Here is a 20,881-nt window from a genome sequence, read left to right as displayed (position 1 = left end):
TACAATGCAGGTGAGGGCAAATGTAAATGTAAAACAAATGACCACCCAAGTGTATTACATAAGCATTCTTAAGTACTTCGTAAAGTCACCACTTCACATATCCGAACTTTATCCGAGCCAGACTCTCCTAGACTACCTAGCACTTCATACCAGTACCGGTACGGCTAGTGAAAAAAGGTCTTTCAAGATTTCTTGGCATGATCAAATTAATTCAATCCCTAACCCTCTCTCATAAACCATTCCGAGAAATCATCAAAACCATTGCGACAACCTCATAACTTCGATCCCTCAATACTCAAGAAAATCATCAACTTGACGCCAGTAAACATCAAAGTCTTTTACATTACCAAGGCGACAACGTTACTTTTGATAATCTAATAGATAACTATTTCTTGACTGCAGTTTCCCCCAAAGTTTTCAATCGAGCAGGCAAATCAAATCTTGCCTAAATCTGGATTGCAAACTTATCGCATCGCCTTTGCCTATCAAACTATCTCCAAACTCCATTAATTTTTATATCTGCTACTTTTCATCAGTTTGTATCTTCTCCTAGCATACGAATTTCTCAAATATCGGATCCAATCAACTTTGACAGTTTGTGTGCATTCCGCACCCATAACAAAGACATTTATGACTTCAGATCCACCTGAATTCCATACAAAAATCCAATCACCGCTCTCTCCACTTCCGGTTCATTTTCCCAATCCATCTGAAATTCCTGTTCTTCGAAATCAGATTGATCCGACTTTCAATATGACGACGACCCATGAGCCATCAAAGGCTCCTTTAGTGGTCCCCGAAGTTATCGAATCCTCGATGGTTTCTGAGGATATAGAATCTCCACTTTCCGATACGCGCTTTTCAGATGCATATGATGAGAAGGATGAGGATACAACAGTAGCAAAGGCTGAGGAAGAAGATGAAGGCGATGATTATGCCATGACATTTGACTCTGATGGGGAAGAACATTCAGATAGTCGCGATCAATCACAGGCAGTTGACCAAGAGTCGAGCAGTCTTCCTAACACAGTGCCAACGAGCGAATTGCCCAATTCTCTTTCCAACGACCGACCTGCCACATTTGATATCCAGAATGGCCCAGAAACCCAGCCCGCCCATACCATCCCTTCTCTTACTGTCCCCTCGATTCCTCAATCCACAGCTGCCCAAAGCTCTGATGATTCTCAAAATCCCATTACCAAAGCGGAAACCACAAACTCTGAGGATCCAAACGGAGAAATAGACATTCAGCAGCTTTTGGACAATATTACTGCCAATGCCGAGATTAATGCACAAGCTGCCCGCCCAAATTCTTCCTCTTCTAGCAATGCCCCTCCAAAAGGTAGCTCGAGTCTACCTACCCATGCAAGCCTTCCCCCCCGCCCACAAATTACCCAAATTCCTAAACGTTCCAATTATACTTCTTTCGATGATCCCCATAAGTACAATGTTGGAGGTTCAGGTTTTTCACACCAACCCAATTCCTATAACCATTCTGGTGTAACATCATCATTAGTTGCAGTCGGTGCCCCTGGTACCGCTACTGATCCCCGATATGGACTTCCCCCACCCCCATCTGTTTCTTTCAATCATCCCCATCAAGATGCGAACAGCCCAAAACTTTACACACAAACCCGTCGCTTTCCATCTGACCAATCCCATGATGGACATGACAATGATGACAGACCTTGGGGACCAACGGTGCAGAAAAAATATGATGAATTTCTTGATAGAGAACGCACATATGTCACTGAAGGGCTTTGGGAGAGATTTCCGAAAGGCTCACGATTGTTTATAGGTAAGAAAGTCTTATACAATACCGCTAATCTTCAAATATCTAATCTCTGTTCAGGTAATCTTCCATCGGAAAAACTTACTAAACGAGACTTGTTCCATGTCTTTCACAAGTATGGCGAACTTGCCCAAATATCAATCAAACAAGCATTTGGATTTGTTCAATTTCATGATGCCGCATCTTGTTACAAAGCTTTAGAGATGGAGCAAGGCAAGGAAGTTAGAGGTCGCAAAATGCGTAAGTTATTTTATGTTGCTTTTCGAAGCTGAGCTAATATTCTTCGTACAGACCTCGAAGTGTCCAAGGCACAGAAGAACACTCGCAATGCAGGCCAGACCTGGAGACGATCTCAATCCCCTGAACAAACAAGAGGAAATGCATCGGCTCGTAATCGTAATCCTCAGCTAGAAGCTCGTGGTTCAGGCTATAATCACAACGATCGTAACCAGAATGATCGCCATAGATCGCAACCACAGCATGGAAGTCAACGCCCACATGATGGATATCGATCTGGTAGGTCGCCATCGCCAAGTAGAAACTACAGGGGCAGAGAAGCCAGAGACGAATATAGATCTACTCGTAACAATGATTCATACGAGAGCAGAGATAGGCGTCGTTCGCGATCTCCTTTCTCAGGTGCACAGCGTGGCAGTTATAGAGATCGTAGCCCAAGCCCAAGAACTCGTGAAGCCAATGAAGATGGTACACTTCAAATCCCTCGACGCGAGCCATCAATGGTTCCCGATGTTCAAATAATTCTTATGGCGGAGTTGGACCGAGGGTTTGTCTCCTGGGTTGAGGGAGAACTTCGCGGACGAGGTGTCAAAACCGAAGTAATGTTCCTTAGCCCTCGACTTTCCCTTCAAGCTGTTATTCGTAGACAGATTCTCGAAGGTGTCATCGCAGTTTCTCAACTTGATATGAGATCTCAAAACGCTAGCAAAATACCTTTGCAAGTATTCGATCGCTCAGGAGGTATCAATGCTGCTGTTAGATTTGATGAGTATCAGGATTTGGAACCTAAGATTGCTGCCGAGCTTGTCGTACGTGCGAAAGCCACAGCTCAAAGACCTCAGTACGCGCCAAATCCAGCTCCGGTATACCAAGCTCCGACAGCACAACCAAATGCAAATATCGCCAACATCATGGGACAGCTGGACAATCCTACTTTGCAAAAGTTGCTTGGAACGTTGAATAACATGCCTCAGCAGCAGAATGCACCTGCTGTAGCAGCAAACTCGACAGTAGACCTTGTTAGTCTGTTGGGTGGATTAGCACCACAACCACAACAAGTACCTCAACAGATTTTTCAACAATCAATGCCGCAGGCTGCTACAGACCCTTACGCCAGCTATAACAACAGCGCTGCATATGGTCAGTCAGCTGCACAACAAAATGGACAAGATGCACAGCAGGTACAGGCTATCATGGCTCAATTGGCTAGATATCGACAGTAAGCGGTGGATTGTGGGCCTTGGTCCTTTTCCAACTGGGAAGCCATCGTTGAATTTGCATATGGGAATGGCGTTTCTGTATATTACGCGATGAATTATGGTGAAATGTGCATTTCAGGAGTTTAGGGCATGGCATGGTATGGGAGTTATCATCATGTTAAGAGTTTGTTTTCTACCGTGTATGGTTTGCATGATGCATGCCGTTTCAAGAAGAGCTAGCGACGAGAGCACATTAGGGGATAGATCAAAACAGAAGAAATAACTCGTGCGTAGATATACATCACAGCTCTTAATAAACGAATAATATCAAATGCAGAGATGTTTCTATTTCTATGTCTATCTATATACTGAGTGAGGTCTTTTTATCTATCGAGAAGTGTGGTTGCTTTTTCCCGTATCCTACAATTGCTGTACATGTGGAGATGATTTTGTAAATGAACAAGAAATGGAATCGAAGTGCGTGTATCTGGACATAAAATTCGTGTGCTATCGTACAAAGTCGTGTGTGCTCCTGGTATCTAGAGCATCTTAGGCTTCGAGGGCCATGCTGCTGGTCTTTTGGAATGGTTAGCTGGTGAATTTGAGGGCTCGAAGATCATTTGTCAGCTCACCTAGTCAAAAGCAGAGTTTCCACTCCAACCTTTTCTCTCGATCTCAACCAAGCATTCAAGTGCATCCTTAACATGTGGATATCCCGTCCCATAACATCGATTCCCCTTTCAACACACGCCATCCTTAATTCTTCTTCCAACATTCCTTTCACACCCCCCTCATTCTTAATGAGCTTATCATCCATATCCAAATACTTCACTCTCTTCTCCACTCTCCTCCTCAAAATCACATTCGGCAGTCCAGGGAATCTTCCTCCGATATAATCCCACGCACTACTACTCAGACCCAAACTCCAAGAGATATGCAACAGCTGCATACGCCTCAATCCCTGCGAATCCGTTCCTGCAGGCGGAGTCTTCATAGTCAAATTTCTAAAACTAATCGCTCTCCTCTCCTCCAGTTTCTTTCGATCCGCATCGATTTGTTTGGGAATCCGACATGTCCACGGCACGACACTACTAATCGCAATAACGACCAGTGGCGTAAATTCTCCACAGATTAGAAATACCAGAGCGAAGATGGGAACGCGCTTCACATCGTGGCGATTGCGAATCAAGAGTTGGAAATCCGAACGAGATAGCGCATCGCCTTTTACGGCGGAGGAGAGGGAGGATTTGTGTTTTTCATCGATAATGGTTTGAATGGTGCGGGAGGCAATGAAATTGTAGTAGATATTCTTGACGCCGGTTTTGTAGAATTTGGCATAGGCTTTTCCAAGGGTGAAGGCGTATTTGAAGAAGAATGGTTGGTTGGGTTCGCGGGTGGGGAGATCGAGGGGCGCAGGGAGAGTAGAGGGGGGTCCATTGACGGTATTGGCGGGGATTAGATTGGAGGGGAGAGAGGGTGAGAGAGGAGTGCTGGATTGGAAACGATGGGTTGATGGCAGGGAGCAGAGACGGATGAGGGGTTGATATTGAGGTTTGAGGGGCGAGTGGAAGAGGGATGAAGTGCGCAGAGTGCGCATGGTGGTTGTATTCATCGCATTGGTGGGATTCGTAGATACTCAATTCATATATTCGAATAGAAAGATAAGTTTTGATGTTAAATACCTTGCTAGATAAACTTTCTGCAAAAAAATGGTGAAATCATTCACATTACTCAAGTAGTGGCATTCTAATTTTCCGCATTAAAATGTATCGACGTCCCAAGGTCTTCATGGGGTATTTTAGTCGAACAGGGATTAGTTTCATACATTTCATCCCTCTAGATGGTCCGAGCTTCCGCGCGGGTCAGAATCGGTATTAGTGTAATAAACCTTGAGTGATTGGTCAATTAATCATCTAGTGCTGATGAGTTGGATATCAGTCCGAAAGCATTCGGATAGACAGGGACTACAGTAACATATGCCATATTCAATAAAACTCTATTCGCCCGGGACTTTTGAGTGGGCGGGTAGTTGGGAGTAAACATATATAAACGTGTCTTGATTTACTTTATTAGATATTCTTTCATTTTTTGGGTAACCTTTTTTGAGAACTCAAGTGGTGTCGTTCATTGTCGATATCAATAACCAATACAGGTATAGATATACCTTCAAAATGTCCTGGCCCTACCGCATCAAATTTCCCACTCCGGAAGAGAAAATCCAAAGTCGTATTCTCCTCGATCGATATGGTCTCTACGCCCAACTTTCCATTTTTATCCCCATCATCCTGTATAATGTCTATCGATTAGCAATATGGGTTTATTCCGAGCGTCGGCGATCGAAAGTCGATTACAACGCCCTTCCTAGTTCTCCTACATCGAAGAAGAAGAGGACTTCGAGGAGCGCGGAGTGGAAACGAAAGACAAGAACTGTCGTCTGGTGGTTAGGCGGGGAAGTGGCACCCGGTCGGGGTGAGAGGGGCCAGTGGATTATGGCGGGGGCGTGGGGGGCATGGCTGGGATTTTTGTGTGTGCATAGAACGGGTGATGGTATGATTATTTATTTCTTTTCGTCGTTGATTTGAGGAGGTGTATGAGTATACTGTTCTGAGTAAAGTTACTCGGTTTGTCTGTATGTCGGAGTTTGTGGGAGTTCTTCTCTCGAGGGTTTGCAAAGAACAGCAGACATCTCACCTGAGTAGATTTGAGATTACAAGCGAATCACCCCCTCTCTTCTTCTTGAATTCACTTTCCTATCTCAAATGGATCGAGTCTCTGAAATATTACTCAGCCGTCAAGGTCTTCTTATCGGTAAAACTGTGGTTGGGCTATCTAGGACCTTGGAAATTCATATGTTGTATAATTGAACATAATGACTAATGATATGTCCAGATTACTTTCATATAACGAAGCGATTTGGTATAGTTGCAGCATCACAATTCCCTGCTCACTATGCACTATCTATGAAATCTTTATATTCACCACTCTCCGTATTATTCGGATCATCGCATGAGCAGCTCAATACCTGGCACCGAATATCCGGCCGAGTCATATGGACTCTTCTTGCCTGCCATGCCAGCTGGTATGTAAATGGTTGGATTCAGATTGGAGTTCTGTACATGAAAGTCACAACACCTATAATCATCTACGGTATACTCTCTTTCTGGCTCATCAATCTCCTCATTATCACGAGTTTACCAATTGTTCGTCGTTGGTCTTACCGGGTTTTCTTTATCATTCATCTTTTTGTCGCCATCGCCATATTTCCTCTTCTATTCTTCCATGCCACTGCTCTCCGTATTTACATACTCGAAGCATTCGCACTTTTCGTAATCGACCTTGGCATTCGCAAATCCAACACAATTAAAGCTTTCGCTATCATAAAACCAGTCCCAGAAACTTCACTTGTCGAAGTCACTATCCCAATTACACCTTCGAAAATCTCTCAATTTCAATATGCTCCAGGTCAACACGTTTACCTGTCTATTCCTCCATCATCCGTCCCCAAATCTACAGGGTATAATCGCCATCTCTATGAATTACTCTACAATCCATTTACTGTTGCTTCTGTCTCAGAAACTCCTTCACCACAAATCACTCTAACAATGCGCACTCTCAACGGGCCAACTACATCTGCCCTATCTTCTCTTTCTCATCTCAACAAAGCCCATCCACCACTCAACATCGAAGGGCCCTATGGAACCTCCCGTAAATTCCCCAATCTAGCCGAGAAATTCGATAGAGTATTGCTCGTAGCCGGTGGCGTAGGCGCTACCTTTACTTTACCCATTTATCGAGCGGTAAAGCAAGATATGGAGAGTGAAGGTAGAATAGGTAGTCATGTGAGAATGATCTGGGTTATGCGAGATGCAGCCGAATCATCCTGGGCACTGTCTTCCTCCTCCTCAACTCAAAACGAGAACTCAGAACTCAAAATTGAAAGCAACCCGGGAATAGAATTATACATCACTTCTCCCCGTGGTTCTTCTTCCACATCCACTTCTTCACCAGGTGAACCTGGTAGTGTGGAAATGCATAACTTGGCCTCTCAATCTAGTAATACGAAATATTCAAGACCGGATTTGCGCGCGATTGTAGATGGAACCTTTTGTCAAGGATTGGAGGAGAAAGTAGCGGTTCTGGTCTGTGGACCGACGGGTATGGCGAGGGAGTTGAGAGAACATGTAGGGAAGTGGGTTGAAAAGGGGAGGGAGGTGTGGTGGCATGATGAGGGGTTCGGATGGTAGATGGAGGAAGTTAGAAATCGGGAGTCGGAGAATGTGGGTTTCGGTTTTTAACAACTGCTGACTGAGTAGTAAGAGTGTTTGGGTAACCAAGCAGGGTGCAAGCTATGCATATCTAGTGTCTCATACCATGTGTTTTCTCTACAAGTAGGGATAGATAAACATAGTTTGTAGATCGAAAGCTGATTATTACAGATCAGATAGAGAGGTCAGATTTAGAGATAGAATCTTCAATTGCACACCTTACAGAGTTTCTCCGAATGACTACTGCATTCGAATAGTATCACGTTAACAAACACAACACTCTTTTATCCAAAATAAACGAATATAACAGTTCAGTTCTAAATCGTTTGAATATAGTATAATACCCCTATCCAATATAGGTTCGCTACCCCTGGGAGGCTTTCCACAACGCAATGTTTCTTTTATATATATATATTTTTTTTTAAGACTTGTTAAAAATACTGCGCGTGATACACGACATTACTATGCTAATTTCCCAACAAGTTTGACCCTCTTATACACAACTCGGCATATCAAAGCAGGACCCCGCCAGACATTCAAATGAAACTCCTATGCTTACCTATACAAGATAAATGAGCTATTCAAACCACATCCACACAGTGGTTCACGAATCCAATATTGAATATTCCATAGCGCTATCTCTTCCGCTTCACAACTAAGTCCAAGTTACCAATACACCAATTAAAAACTAGCTAAGAATTAACTCACTCTAAACAAACCGCCCAAAAATCTCTGCGGACGTTTCCTCGACGAAGTAGAAATTGCAGACTTCTGCACCGCCGCTGCCAAACGCTCCTTTCTTGGGCGTTTCTTTCGAGAAGTTGAGCTTCTATTTCGCACCGCCGTACCGAAGAGTTACTTCTCAAGATCTTTTCAGAAGAAGATTCAATTTCCGATGTTTGCATGATTATTGCCCAGAAAGCCTTCCTTGCATGGGTTTGTGGAGGAACTGATTTTCGGAATCTTGTATGAGTGTCGCTAATTTCCTTTTTAGGGGATTACTAGATGGTGGTTCGATATCTGCAGGAGCCTGCGTGACTGTTGCCCAGAATTCACTCCTTGTAGGTTTCTTAGGAGGTAGAGAAATATTTGCCGAGGATGTTATGACTCTCGCCTGATCAGTTAGATCAAGAGCCGCGAGCTGTTCTATACGGCCTGCGAGAGTCTTTGCTATGATATCGTGTTTGAATACCGCAGTATAACGTCGAGCAATCTTTTTACAAGTCAGCGGCTGACTATTTATTGGATCAATGAGCTGCAACATCCATTTATCCGGATACCAATCCCTGGAGAAGTGAGATTCTTGTCTCTCTTTTGATACTTGGTGATTTCTATACTCATCAGTAGCCTCATGGTCCGAGACTTGCTCTGAAAGGCCTGAAGAAGAGCACCATGTTGATGAGAAAAATGAACCGTACTCCTCTCTTCTCTTTACATACTGATCTGGCTTCGCGACATCCTGTGAAAGGCCGTGTAGGAGAGGGATACGAGTCTTGAATGTGTCTTTTGGTTTATTCGGCGTTGAGCTCGTGGTTCGAGTATCCTTAAATGGTTTGGACATTGGCGAATAGTTGAGCTCGGAAGTTCTGAGAAGCAGAGGTGGAGACGGCGTTGTAAGATCGATGTCATGATTCAGAACCTGATATTATCGAGCGCAGACTGAGTCCCGAAGCACTCGGCAGGAATTGAGATGTGAATCGGTGATTCTTTTTTACGAGATCTCGCATTGATTGCAGTGATCCCTTCCATTTTAAGAGGGACAGGATGATTAAGATTGTTGACAGAATAAGTTTGTTGTGCGCTGTGCATTGAAGACATTTTCAAGCAGACAAGATTAGATAATTTAGTATGGTATTGAAGTATGATATTGAAGGAATGAAAGGTTAAAGGAAAAACGACCACTTGTGTTTGTGAAGGTCAGTGACAGCTTCCTTCTCTTTGTATTATCTGCTTAACACCACAACTAAAATCGCACCTTCCTCGTCTCTAGGGGCGAGACTGCACAGATATTGCCTCTGATCTTGCCCAATCGATGTACACTGGGGGGGGGGCGGTTTTTGGATTTGGACACTGGAGCTGCCCATGAACAAGTGTGATTTTTTTATCTCGGATTCAACAACTTGGAACGGCAGTGTTTGGTTTTGAGAATGAATACCTATCTAGGTATGTATAGTAAGTAAATTGAAAGTAACATCGTCGGGCAGACTTGAATCTCGCCGATCTGTGAGCCAAACAACTCCATGCAAGTCTTAACAAGATCCCTCTACGACAAGGTCATGTGGACATTCTGACAAAAGTACATTGTCTACACTTGTAGACTTGGTTCACTTCTTTTAATACATAAATAGACGTTCAGACCAGCGAGAACATGTTTTGTTGCACAAATTATGGAATTTCTTGTGTCCAGTTACTCGCATTTTGAAGCAACACCTCTGATATGTACAGTTTCCCACCTCGCAACAAATAAAAACATGGTTATCTATATGGTGCATCAGCCCTTGCGGCTGCCGCCAATTCCGGCTCCCACTTGTCTCCGTTAGACAGTAACTGTAGAATAGGTTAGTAAGAGATGGACCAAACCCAGCGGGTTATTTGAATATTGACATACCTTCTCCTTGTTGTACAACAATTCCTCTCTCGTCTCAGTGGCGTATTCAGCGTTTGGTGATTCCACAATAGCATCAACTGGACAACTCTCCTGGCAGAATCCGCAATAGATACATTTCGTCATATCAATATCGTATCGTGTCGTTCTGCGACTGCCATCTTCACGTTCCTCCGCTTCAATCGTAATAGCTTGTGCGGGACAGATCTAAACTATATGAGAAACCGCCACTACTCATTAGAATGGAATAACATACAGCTTCGCAAAGCTTGCAAGCAATGCATCGTTCTTCTCCTGAAGGGTATCTTCGTAAAGCGTGCTCGCCTCTGAATCGAGGAGAAATTGGACCCTATATCCTATAAGTATTTGTTGCCACCCAAATATATTTTTGAACTGTATACCTTCTCGAAAGGATAGTAAATTGTATATCTACAGGTAATTAGCCACTGCAACATGGAGTTTGAGAGACTCAATGGCGTAACTTACGGAGGTCTGAAGTACTGTTCTAGTACTACATACATTCCCCGGAACAACTCCGACATGAGGAAGTATTTCCCTGCCTTATCCATCGTACTCTCCTTACTCTCATTCCATCTTACAGGTTTTGGCAGTCTGAAGCCGGGCGGGGGAGGACCGGCTGGGGTGGCGCCTCGAAATTGAGAAGTTGAGAAGGTTGCTCTAGATGCAACAGGTGTGAATGTGCGAATTGTTGAGGCAGTCAAAGTAGTTAATGGACGACTGCGCGCCACGAGCATAGTTATGGGCTTTGTTGTTGCCATTGTGAAGGGTTGCTCGTGGCAAGATTGTTAGAGATCTGTAACTTGTATATGATATTATTTGAGGGTTGACGGAACTTTACGACTTGATTTCGAAATGACTTTCTGTGATTGGCCAAAAGTTGAAAGCTTCTATTGTACGCCACCACTTCCTTTTATATCTTTGAAACGGTAATATAGATTGAATATAGTCCTTAACATACAATTTACCATCTCAAACCAAATTTGTACCAATCAAATTCATTCTACGTAACTCCATCAAACTCGTCGGCGCACTCTTTGTCACGTGAACTCAAAATACGCTAAAGCTAAACATTCTGGGAAGCATCTCTATCGTCAAATTCGTATCTACCACTGTATTATCCACAGACGTCACTTCTAATCCTCTCCACATATCAAGATGTTCAGAACCGCCCTTCTCAGATCAGCCCGCAGCGCTGCTAGCAAAGCTGTCCAAAGACCTGCAGCAATTGCTCGTCCTATCAACCAAAGTTCTTTCATCACAAAATCTCAATTCGCCCCATCAGCTTTCCAAGCTGCAAGATGCTACTCCGCAGCCGCCGGTCTTAACAAGGGAGAAGTTGAGGGCAGAATCCTTTCTTTACTGGGCAACTTCGACAAAGTAAGTGTGCTTAATAAGGTCTGACTGGGAATGTACTAATTTGATTTGTAGGTTTCGGACCCAACGAAGGTATGATATATGATAGGGAAGACGGCCTGAACGTTGTGATTGACATTGAATAGCTTTCTGCAAGCGCACACTTCTCGAACGATCTTGGGTTGGACAGCTTGGACACTGTAGAGGTTGTTATGGCTATTGAGGAGGTTTGTACAAGACATTCACAGTGGGGAACTAAAGACTGATGCGGTCACAGGAATTCAGCATTGAGATCCCAGACAAGGATGCGGATTCTATTCTCAGTGGTATGTTGTCTTGGTGGGAGCATTGAACAGCGCAATTATCTAATAAATTCCATAGTTGACCAAGCCGTCGAGTATATTCTTCACCAACCAGATGGTGAGTCTCCTACTATATTTCACAAAGGCAAACAGAATAGCTAATATCTTTTACAGCTCATTAGATCATGGAATCGTATAATATAGGGACGGTCAAGATTGAAGTAAGGCAATGGGGGATTCATGGGCCAGGAATGAGATACAAGTGGTGAACAGGCGGCGATACAAGGGAGGGGAAACTTGTACGAGCTTCGATGCGTTCATAGAAGTGATGTGATTCTATGCGCCTGTAAAAATGTTTAGATCATCTTACTCAACAAACCTCTGTGTTCTCCTCTTAAATTTAAAACATGAAGATACATTAAGTTTGGATATGTTTCAAATTATTCTTTTCACTAAGAACTTTCTCTCCGAACCATCATAATAATCTCCCACTTCCCCGGTCAAAGAAGTTTCTCTATAAAATATTAGCGTCCTCTGATTGCGCTATCCCTGTTCATCCACGCACCTCAAAGCTCTACAGAACAATTCAACCTACAAGACACTACAATTGCCCCGCCCACTTTTTTACTATTGATACGAAGAAGAATGAATTTAAGAATCTAGAACTTCGATATCAATTAATTTATTGACAGAGGATAGGATATTCTACTGGCGGAATTGCTTTTGTGAGCGGTAACGCCGCTGTCTCACTGCAAAGAGGACAAAAATCCATCCCCCTTTGCTTAATTCCTACGACATTCCCTACTCATACATCAAATACTACAAGTATAATCGATTTCGCGATACGACCCAATGTCTTCTGGCCTCACACGCAGAAGAGGTGGTGGAGGAGGAGCTGGCGATACGGAAAATGGAGAATCGAGTCGTGTTGCATCACCGGCGCCCAAGGCTGGAAATTCTCGCGATACAAGCGGCCCAGAAACATCATATGAGAGCGGAGAGAATGGCCACAAAATTGCCTTTGATCCAAGAGATATCAACGAAAGTGCAGAGAGAAGCAAACAACCTAAATTGACGTTAATGGAGGAAGTTTTGTTACTGGGATTGAAGGATAAGCAAGTAGGTGGCTTGATCTGGACAGGTGGTGGTTTGCGCTTCTGCGATTGATACTAATGTTAATTTATAGGGTTATCTTTCATTCTGGAATGACAATATATCATATGCGCTTCGTGGGTGTATTGTCATTGAGCTGGCATTTAGAGGGAGAGTGAGCATGCAGAAGGATTCCTCGAGGCGGCGATTCCCCTTAGCAGACAGAGTAATTGAGGTTATCGATGATACCTTGACAGGAGAAGTCTTATTGGATGAAGCGCTCAAAATGATGAAAGCGAGTGAGAAGATGAGTGTCAGTTCATGGATCGATTTGATGAGTGGTAAGAAATCGCAATTTCACACATCTCAAGATCTCAACATTAACATTATCTACCAGGCGAGACATGGAATCTCATGAAAATCGGATATCAATTGAAACAAGTCAGAGAACGATTGGCTAAAGGATTGGTTGATAAGGGCATTCTAAGAACCGAAAAGAGAAACTTCCTTTTATTCGATATGGCGACGCACCCTGTAGCAGACGGTGGAGCAAAGGAGGAAATCAGAAGAAGAGTCCGAAACGTCCTTACACAACGAACTGTTGTACTCCCAGGCAGTCAATTCCTCCCCGAGAACCTCGAATTCAGATATGTGAGAACAATTGCCATGGTATGTGCTGCCTATGCGGCCAACGTATTAGAGAACGCCCTCGCATCACTCGGTCACGAATCCAGAGAACGAGCATTTGCTCAAGTTGATGAGTTATTGGCAGAATACAGCCAATGGCCATTTGGAAAGAGAGCAGGAGGCTCAGCAGGAATAGGTGCAAACTTGGGACAGGTTATTACAGATGTATGTATATTTTTTATTCACCCCACACCCCTGTCTATGCACCCCTTTCTAAAATTACATATACTAATACCGTGCAAATAGGAAGTAAACAATGGAAAGGATAAAGAACTACAACTCGAAGTTGTTGCCGCATGTTTAAGTGTCTTTACCCGTTTGGACTCTTTGCTATAATCATCTCTCACACATGCAATTCGATCCACGATCTCACATACAAGGCGGAAGTGGGCCGCATCTTGATGATACTTTTATGGAGGGAAAATTACAAAATATATCAACACACACACACAAGGATATCTCTTGCTATGCCACCGCTACATCATTCATTTTCGTTCAATTGGAAGGGGAGGAGGAGTAGGGGAGTCGGAATGTTAGACTCTTTGTCAGTGAAGGAAATGGAGAGAAGAGAAAGGGAAAAGTTCACCTAGTATTTTCACTCATCTGTTCTTATCTGGGCGGGCGCCAGGAAATGTATTTGCAGATACGGTAAGAAGTAAGGGAGGAAAATCAAGATACAAATCAAGATTCAAGATATGAGGAACTTGGGCATGCAAAATCATCGGATTTGCAAATGGATGGGGATTTTCTTGTAAAAGAAAAAGAAAAATCACATCTTACGTTACTTTACCTCCTTACCTTACCTTACCTTGACTTATGTACCTTTGGAATCTTGTTGTAATGGCAGAATTTAAACAGATTATTAGATTTTTTATATATTTTGGATGAAGATGAAGATGAGTATGCTTGGTGTGAGTGATGTAGTGGCTGTGGTTCTACTTCTGAATGTCTTGTGTCTTGTTCTTATATCTTTATAATTTTCAAGGAATAGATAGGGGAGAGTGTGTAAGAGTTTGTTTGTTTGTCTACCAGTAGTTGATAGCTGATATGTGATGATTGAGGACTGATGATTGATATCAGATATCAGATATCAGATACTCAATGCAGAAACCGGACTTGATAGACTTGATAGACTCAATTAACAAAAGAATACTAGATAAGAGATGAAAAGGAGAAGGAGAAGTATCAGCGATAGTTGAGTTGAGTTAAGTAGATAGATATTAATTGGAGTATTGACTGTATATTGTATTTAATAGGAACTATATCAAGAGATTTCATACTCTGATTGATTCTGTATTTTATTGATTGAATATATATATTTATATGACTGAAGAAACAAGCAGCAACAAACAGCAACAGCAGGATGAATACTGGTACATGACTGACTGGATGAAACGAATGTATGAATAGATGAATAAATAGATGAATGACTGGACAAAGAAGTGGATGAATGGATAGACGAGAAGGAAGAGGTATATGTAAGACTTATCTACAAGAGCTTTGGAGTTGGTTGGGAAACTCAGTCTGCTTTGTGTTTATGAAGAACAGCGTGAGTTTTATATAAAATCTTTCTTGTTTGCTCTCTTTCCTAGGTTGAGCGGCTTCGAGTTGCATTGTATAGGACAGGATAGCATAAGATAGGATGAGGTTCCCAGCAGTGGTTTGTATATTCTAGTTTCGAGATATTTCAATAATGATTCAGTTGTTCACATAAATTATCTTGTACGGAAACATTTATTGTAGATGGTATTGTAGAAGATTTCTCTAATGACCAATGTAGTAACCACAATGTCATCATCCATGCATCGATTTTGCTGGATGAGAATGATTCTCCCGGTCAGTCTACTCCATAGACATGACACTATCACTTTCCTTTCCTTTCCTATCCTACCTACCAACCACCACATCCTCTATTATGATTTTCCTATCCTCACTCCTAAACACCTAATCAAATCCCTAACAGAACATCATTTCACAACAGCCTCTATTTCTTCTTTCCTCCACCACCAAAACTACCCTCAAAACCCGGCCTACTCTTCTTCTTTGCACCACCAGCTGGCTTTCCACCCTTTCCACCCTTCTTTCCCTTTCCACCCTTTCCATCCCTCCTAGCCTTGAGATTCTCCTCTCTCTTCTTTTGTTTCATATGAGTTGCCTTTTTGACACCATCCATCCTATCGCCCCATTCCTTTTCACTCTTCTTCTTAGCGGCCTCCTTTCTCTTGAGAGTTTTCTTTAGTAGCGAACTATCGTCTCGAACTTTCTCACCGTTTACGCGCTTTTTCGCAATCAGCCAACGTTCTTTCTCTTCGATCTCTTGACGTTTCTCGGGATCCATGGCTTCTAGTCGAGATTGTTTCTTGGCTGCGGCGGCAAGTGCACTATTGGCATCTTGTGGTCCCTTCTTTTTTGGTATGGATTTGAGTGCGGTTAAATCTTCATTGAGACTTTGTCCATCAGCGAATGCGACTCTACCGAAAGCAAAATTGTTTTCGGGTGAGCGAATTAGAGGGCTGAGCAAGCTTCCTGCTGGACTACTTCGTGCTGATACCAAAGCGGCTTCTCGTCTAGCCTCTTCGTCAATTTTGGCTTGGAGTCGGAGTTCTTTTTTGTGGGCTTTGCGTTGCTCTTCCTTTCTGCGACGTTGGTCCATGAGTTCTTGGCGATTGCGAACGGGGGTACCATCGGGATTGTTTGCTTTACGTTGAGCTCGTAGGGCTTCGATACGAGCTGCTAATCTAGAACGGAGAGCTTCAGAGTCGGCTGGAATGGTGATGTGCTTAGGAGGGGCGGTAGGAGGGATAGTAGAGGATGTGGATGTACCTCCACTGGCATTGTCCTCGTTTGTTGCGGAGAAAGTAGAAGAGGGCGGCGATGATTTGGTAGATTCAGGCTCCTCTAGACCTTCAGCTTCGAAATGACCAATTTCTTGATCATGCTCTGGTTCCTCATCGGCCGCAATTTCATGCTCGATTGTCTTTTTGGTAGGGGTCTTGTTAGTGGCAGTGTCCTTGGTCACTTCTTCAGCCACATCATCTTTTGTAGTCGACTCACTAGCAGGAGTGTCTTCGGTTGGTAATTCGACGACTTGTTTGGCAGCTTCCTCCTTCTTTGCCTTTTGTTTAGCTGACTTCTTGGCCGCCTTTGCCTTCTTCTGTTCCTCTTTCTGATTTCTCTTTTCCAATTTTGCCGCCTCTTCCTCTGGTGTCAAACCTTTCTTGGATGTAGAGTCTTTTGGTGTCGCAGATTTGGATGTATCCTTTGTGGATTCAGCATCGGTCTTCAGCTTTTTTGCTGGCTTCTCGATGGCCTTTTTCAATCCTTGTTTTGGTAATTCTTTCTCGATGCCCTCGACTTCGGAACCCTCCTCAACATCCTCAGACTCTTCCAATTTTCTCTTCTTTGCTCTTTCATCCATGACATCCTTTGCGGTCTTTGCAGAATCTGGATCAAGCTTTGCGCGCCTTGCAGCAGCAGCTTGTTGCTTAGTTTGCTTCTTCTTTTTCCATTGATCCTGTATTGGAAAGGCAATCAGCATTGTGGCACCAGCAATTGAGACCAAGATGAATTTTTAACGTACACTGGTATCTTCGGCATAGTAGTATTTTGCTGGAATCAAGGATAGCAATCCATCGAATGCCTCTGCATGCTCACGCAGTCTGTCCTGTGAAAATTTGTTAATGGATAAATAGGAAAGGCGGGGAAGAAAGACAAACTTGAAGAGTGCTCTCTGCCATCTTTTACCAATGACAAATGAATTACAATACGAATACTGGTGAGATAAAACTTGAATTAAATAAATGCTATATCTTTTGATCCTAATGCAATCAAAATAACATAACTATCATAAAAGTTGTTCTGTGTTTGTATGGTACCTGGGTAAGATTGAAAGTGTAGTAAAAAAGTATGAAGCTTTTCTTCTTCTCCCTCTGTACGATAATCCGAGCCAAAATTAATTTTTCGAGATTTCTTAACTCCTAGTGCACGAACTTTTGATGAATTTTAATTGGTCAGCTCGTACGAATCAAGGGTCGTTTTTACGGGGATTTTGGTGAAATATCCATTTTAAGCGGGCGAGGCGGGCAAGGTAGGTGAGGTGGGTGGACTCTCAACCTCTACCTACCTACCTAGCACACATACTGTACTGGTGACTACCCTACCATCCACCTACCTCCCGAGCCTCCCACCCAGTTGATAAGTGAAGTCTGAAAAAAAAAAAGAAAAGTCAAAAATCTCAGCCTCATACATCAGCCTCACACACTTTGTCGGTACTTGATACGACATCGTGGCAGTGCAAAGCTGCAAGTCAATCTTGTGGTTGGGATTTCTTGGTGACCCGCCAACAGATGATCAGATCGACCTAAAAACCAAATAAATTATTTGCTTGGAATAGCATAAGGAGTCCAAGAATCAAGGATTTCAATATAAAAGTCTCATCTGGCTATTTACTCTCTATCTTAATATACCTGGGTAGCCCCAAGCAACATGTGGATCAAGTATATGATGTCGTGGCAATCATTATCACCGCTACATCTTTGATAACTTTCTCAATCTTTATAAGTTTCTGCGATTCCTTGTTACACCAACCAGCTCTTTTTTCATCCCATCAGCAGCATATCAGCCTCCCTTATTCGCCATATGAGACCCCAGTTCCAGATACCCACCATCTTTCCCTGACATATCTGGGGTACATTTTCTGCTGCCCAATATCACAGTGATATAGCAAAAAGCTTAATAAATCGAAAACCTACAAAACAAAATTCTCTTCCAAAAGGCTGAGCTTCTTCCACCCGCTTCTTGTCAATAATCCCAAGGTTTAATCTGCCGAATTTGTTGCTTTGCCTTCCTGTGTGTGATTCACTCCAGGGGAACGAGAGTGTAAAAAGAAGAGCTCCCCTTCTCTCTTTTTGTCAGTCCAGTGCCATCGTATACCTCAAATCGCCGGCGAAATATGTCTCCGCAAGATTTCGTTGAAGCAAACTCGCTTTCTGGTCTGATCCAGCTTGCTGGAAACCCTCCGAAGTATCCACGAAATCCAACCGAGCAGAGAAAGGCCAATCTAGTTCTCTATATCGCTAGAGTACCTGGTAGTAATGGTGCGTTTGCATGCATGTAGGGCGTTGATCGTCATAGCTGACTCTGTCTTCTAGATATCATTCTTACAACCTTGAAACCACAACTCAAGAATGTCACATCCGAAGATGTCGCAAACTCTTTATACTACTTACATCTGAATTCGGATGAGGACGCCCAACTCTTACCCGAAGAGCAGCTGGTCCCTTCCCGGGCACTTTCTAAAAAGAATTTACCCCGCAAACCTCTACCCGATGGCTCTAGGGCCCAGTCTTTGGATATTGATAGGCAAAGTGTATTAAACTTGGAGCGCCTACAACACCAAGCACCTGCGCTAGATATCCAAAAGGGTGATACTTCGGGACATGATGACATCGTGCCCCCGCGTGACAACGTTGCCAATACGCCAATGGTAGTAGAAGCAGGTATTTCTCGGCGGGTCGTAGGTCAGCATCCTTCTATGGCGCGGTCAAATACTGTCAACAGAAAGCCTCTCACGAAAATAGTCCCTCAGAATTCGTTATTCACCCCAGAGTCTTCTCAGGCTGGTAGTCCTATTCACAGTGATCTGGAGACATCACACCGGCCTCAAAGTAGCCATACGATGTTTGAAAGACCCAAACCAGTTGATGATTCTGCGAAGGCATTTTCGATAACTATCATTCGACGAGATCCAACCTCGGGTGGCCAATGGAATGTCGGCATAGTTGAAGGCAAATCCAATCCTCCCACTGTAGGGATGACGGCAACTAAAAAACCCTACTATGACATTTCTGTACATATCACAACGCCAGGCTATACCTATTTCCGCAATCATACTCACCCGATAGGCAACAACAAGCTCGGTGGTACAGCTCAAGCTCGGGAGTCACAAGGAGCTAGATACCAACCCTCCGGAAATGAAGTCCCCACATCAGTGACGCAAAAGGCTGGGGTCTCCGGATCTGGGTTTCACAGTCAAATATCAATGGAATGGGCTAGTTCATGGAATAAAACTTTTAAACAGCACAGAAGGGCAATATCTGATTTGTCGAGAAATCACAGCAGAAATACCAGCGGTAGCTCGGAAGGTCCGCAGGAATCTGATCCAGAAAATCGGTCCGCGGATGGGACCGAAAATTCTCGCGCCAAGGGTTACACATTCTTAAGTCCTTGGGGAGGTACCTGCACTTTTTCCACTGGTGGCGCTGGCCGGTCCTTACGTTGTCTACACAAGCTACCAGCCCCAGTATCCGCAGATTCCACTGCCTCTTCGTCAAGCTCTGTGACTGTGAGCGAACTTCGCTTCAATTTACCAAGTTCAGATTTATTCGATAGAGAGAAGATGGACTTGGCTGCAGCTCAAGTCAAGAGTGGGTCGACTAAACTTACACGAAAACTAGGAAGTTTCCGTAAAAGGCTATCTAAGCCTAGCCCTCACCATCCATCTGAAACTCAGCCGCATCAAACGTCTCATGCTATTCCATACGCAAGTGATGGGACAGATCTTTCCCATCTGCCACCTAGACCTTCCTCAATTAGCTCGTCATTTGAAGAAGACTCTCCGCCCTTAACACAAAGATTAAATAACTTCTTGGACGAGCTGACAACCTCGAACGATAATGACGATCGGCTGGACCTTAGTATTGGACAAGAAAAAGCCGGTGGTGGGAATAGAGGCAAACGTGCAAAACTTGGGAAACTCATCATCCATGATGAGGGCTTGAAGATGTTAGATCTGATCATAGCGGCTAACATTGGCGTTTGGTGGACCGTTTGGAATCCAAACTAGGCTCATAATTGGAATAAGTACTTCTTTCGCATTTCTGGCACGCATGATACTTGAAGGGAGACAAGGGAGGTCCACATAATCTTTGAACATCTAGCTACATGATCTACGAAAATTCACCTTACCAAATTTCAGTGGCGAATTGGCGCTAATAATCATGGAATCAAATACTTGGAGTTATTTTAGTGTGGCGCATTCATAGGAGGATTATGGCAATCGAGCATCACAAGCTCTACAAATCATCAGCCGCGTAGATATATCTATTTTCTCCTTCGTTCTGTGCTTCAGTGTTCCCCCTAACCACTATCTATGATGTACAATTTCAGCTTAATTTCACGGGGACCCATGAAGACTCCGACGATCCATCGTTGTCGCTTGTTGGCCCTTTCTATTCAAGTATATGCAATATCACAACGTGGCAAAATCAACTCTATCTAAAGTTTGGTATTGATGTAGTACATCGTCACATGGAAACTATTAATCTGGT

The 20,881-nt window shown here is 43.4% G+C and overlaps 9 protein-coding genes across 9 annotated transcripts; 5 read left to right on the top strand and 4 right to left on the bottom strand.

The window, feature by feature from the left end:
* Positions 1–257: 257 nt before the first annotated feature.
* Positions 258–3,565, top strand: EAE97_009472 (uncharacterized protein). Its single transcript, XM_038879987.1, has 3 exons — positions 258–1,798; positions 1,853–2,032; positions 2,084–3,565. Exons 1-3 carry the CDS (start codon positions 631–633, stop codon positions 3,250–3,252), a joined length of 2,517 nt encoding a protein of 838 aa, XP_038729098.1. The 5' UTR covers positions 258–630; the 3' UTR covers positions 3,253–3,565.
* Positions 3,555–4,996, bottom strand: EAE97_009471 (uncharacterized protein). The gene is made up of 2 exons (XM_038879986.1): positions 3,861–4,996; positions 3,555–3,804 (listed from the first exon to the last, which is right to left on the bottom strand). The coding sequence occupies exons 1-2, from the start codon at positions 4,838–4,840 to the stop codon at positions 3,768–3,770; spliced, it is 1,017 nt and encodes a 338-aa protein (XP_038729097.1). The 5' UTR covers positions 4,841–4,996; the 3' UTR covers positions 3,555–3,767.
* A 403-nt stretch (positions 4,997–5,399) lies between these two features.
* Positions 5,400–7,472, top strand: EAE97_009470 (uncharacterized protein; the record flags this gene model as incomplete). The annotated part of the gene is made up of 2 exons (XM_038879985.1): positions 5,400–5,775; positions 6,118–7,472. 2 exons carry the CDS (start codon positions 5,400–5,402, stop codon positions 7,470–7,472), a joined length of 1,731 nt encoding a protein of 576 aa, XP_038729096.1.
* A 928-nt stretch (positions 7,473–8,400) lies between these two features.
* EAE97_009469 (uncharacterized protein) lies at positions 8,401–9,311 on the bottom strand (the record flags this gene model as incomplete). Its single annotated transcript, XM_038879984.1, has 2 exons — positions 8,401–9,079; positions 9,133–9,311. 2 exons carry the CDS (start codon positions 9,309–9,311, stop codon positions 8,401–8,403), a joined length of 858 nt encoding a protein of 285 aa, XP_038729095.1.
* Positions 9,312–9,968: 657 nt separating this feature from the next.
* EAE97_009468 (uncharacterized protein) lies at positions 9,969–10,877 on the bottom strand (the record flags this gene model as incomplete). Its single annotated transcript, XM_038879983.1, has 5 exons — positions 9,969–10,040; positions 10,102–10,305; positions 10,355–10,447; positions 10,500–10,527; positions 10,585–10,877. 5 exons carry the CDS (start codon positions 10,875–10,877, stop codon positions 9,969–9,971), a joined length of 690 nt encoding a protein of 229 aa, XP_038729094.1.
* Positions 10,878–11,190: 313 nt separating this feature from the next.
* Positions 11,191–12,210, top strand: EAE97_009467 (uncharacterized protein). Its single transcript, XM_038879982.1, has 6 exons — positions 11,191–11,496; positions 11,548–11,565; positions 11,619–11,699; positions 11,750–11,798; positions 11,854–11,892; positions 11,949–12,210. The coding sequence occupies exons 1-6, from the start codon at positions 11,275–11,277 to the stop codon at positions 11,954–11,956; spliced, it is 417 nt and encodes a 138-aa protein (XP_038729093.1). The 5' UTR covers positions 11,191–11,274; the 3' UTR covers positions 11,957–12,210.
* Positions 12,211–12,626: 416 nt separating this feature from the next.
* On the top strand, positions 12,627–13,889 carry EAE97_009466 (uncharacterized protein; the record flags this gene model as incomplete). The annotated part of the gene is made up of 4 exons (XM_038879981.1): positions 12,627–12,893; positions 12,961–13,207; positions 13,264–13,718; positions 13,800–13,889. 4 exons carry the CDS (start codon positions 12,627–12,629, stop codon positions 13,887–13,889), a joined length of 1,059 nt encoding a protein of 352 aa, XP_038729092.1.
* A 1,317-nt stretch (positions 13,890–15,206) lies between these two features.
* On the bottom strand, positions 15,207–17,445 carry EAE97_009465 (uncharacterized protein). The gene is made up of 3 exons (XM_038879980.1): positions 17,270–17,445; positions 17,134–17,217; positions 15,207–17,067 (listed from the first exon to the last, which is right to left on the bottom strand). The coding sequence occupies exons 1-3, from the start codon at positions 17,288–17,290 to the stop codon at positions 15,538–15,540; spliced, it is 1,635 nt and encodes a 544-aa protein (XP_038729091.1). The 5' UTR covers positions 17,291–17,445; the 3' UTR covers positions 15,207–15,537.
* A 278-nt stretch (positions 17,446–17,723) lies between these two features.
* On the top strand, positions 17,724–20,397 carry EAE97_009464 (uncharacterized protein; the record flags this gene model as incomplete). Its single annotated transcript, XM_038879979.1, has 2 exons — positions 17,724–18,649; positions 18,704–20,397. Exons 1-2 carry the CDS (start codon positions 18,505–18,507, stop codon positions 20,395–20,397), a joined length of 1,839 nt encoding a protein of 612 aa, XP_038729090.1. The 5' UTR covers positions 17,724–18,504.
* Between the last annotated feature and the right edge of the window lie 484 nt (positions 20,398–20,881).

Source organism: Botrytis byssoidea, assembly GCF_014898295.1.
Source record: "Botrytis byssoidea strain MUCL 94 chromosome Unknown BBYS_022, whole genome shotgun sequence".
NCBI classification, from domain to species: Eukaryota; Fungi; Ascomycota; class Leotiomycetes; order Helotiales; family Sclerotiniaceae; genus Botrytis; species Botrytis byssoidea.
Note: the sequence above shows the minus strand (reverse complement) of the source record. Positions and strands in the feature narration are given on the sequence as shown.

Coding starts and splice junctions, on each gene's coding strand:
- EAE97_009472 (XM_038879987.1), top strand. CDS start 631: ATGACTTCAGATCCACCTGAATTCCATACAAAAATCCAATCACCGCTC. Junction 1,799..1,852: donor AGGCTCACGATTGTTTATAG/GTAAGAAAGTCT, acceptor ATCTCTGTTCAG/GTAATCTTCCATCGGAAAAA. Junction 2,033..2,083: donor AGTTAGAGGTCGCAAAATGC/GTAAGTTATTTT, acceptor TTCTTCGTACAG/ACCTCGAAGTGTCCAAGGCA.
- EAE97_009467 (XM_038879982.1), top strand. CDS start 11,275: ATGTTCAGAACCGCCCTTCTCAGATCAGCCCGCAGCGCTGCTAGCAAA. Junction 11,700..11,749: donor TTGTTATGGCTATTGAGGAG/GTTTGTACAAGA, acceptor ATGCGGTCACAG/GAATTCAGCATTGAGATCCC. Junction 11,799..11,853: donor TGCGGATTCTATTCTCAGTG/GTATGTTGTCTT, acceptor TAAATTCCATAG/TTGACCAAGCCGTCGAGTAT.
- EAE97_009471 (XM_038879986.1), bottom strand. CDS start 4,840: ATGAATACAACCACCATGCGCACTCTGCGCACTTCATCCCTCTTCCAC. Junction 3,805..3,860: donor GAAACTCTGCTTTTGACTAG/GTGAGCTGACAA, acceptor CCATTCCAAAAG/ACCAGCAGCATGGCCCTCGA.
- EAE97_009465 (XM_038879980.1), bottom strand. CDS start 17,290: ATGGCAGAGAGCACTCTTCAA. Junction 17,218..17,269: donor TGGCAGAGAGCACTCTTCAA/GTTTGTCTTTCT, acceptor AAATTTTCACAG/GACAGACTGCGTGAGCATGC. Junction 17,068..17,133: donor ACTATGCCGAAGATACCAGT/GTACGTTAAAAA, acceptor TTTCCAATACAG/GATCAATGGAAAAAGAAGAA.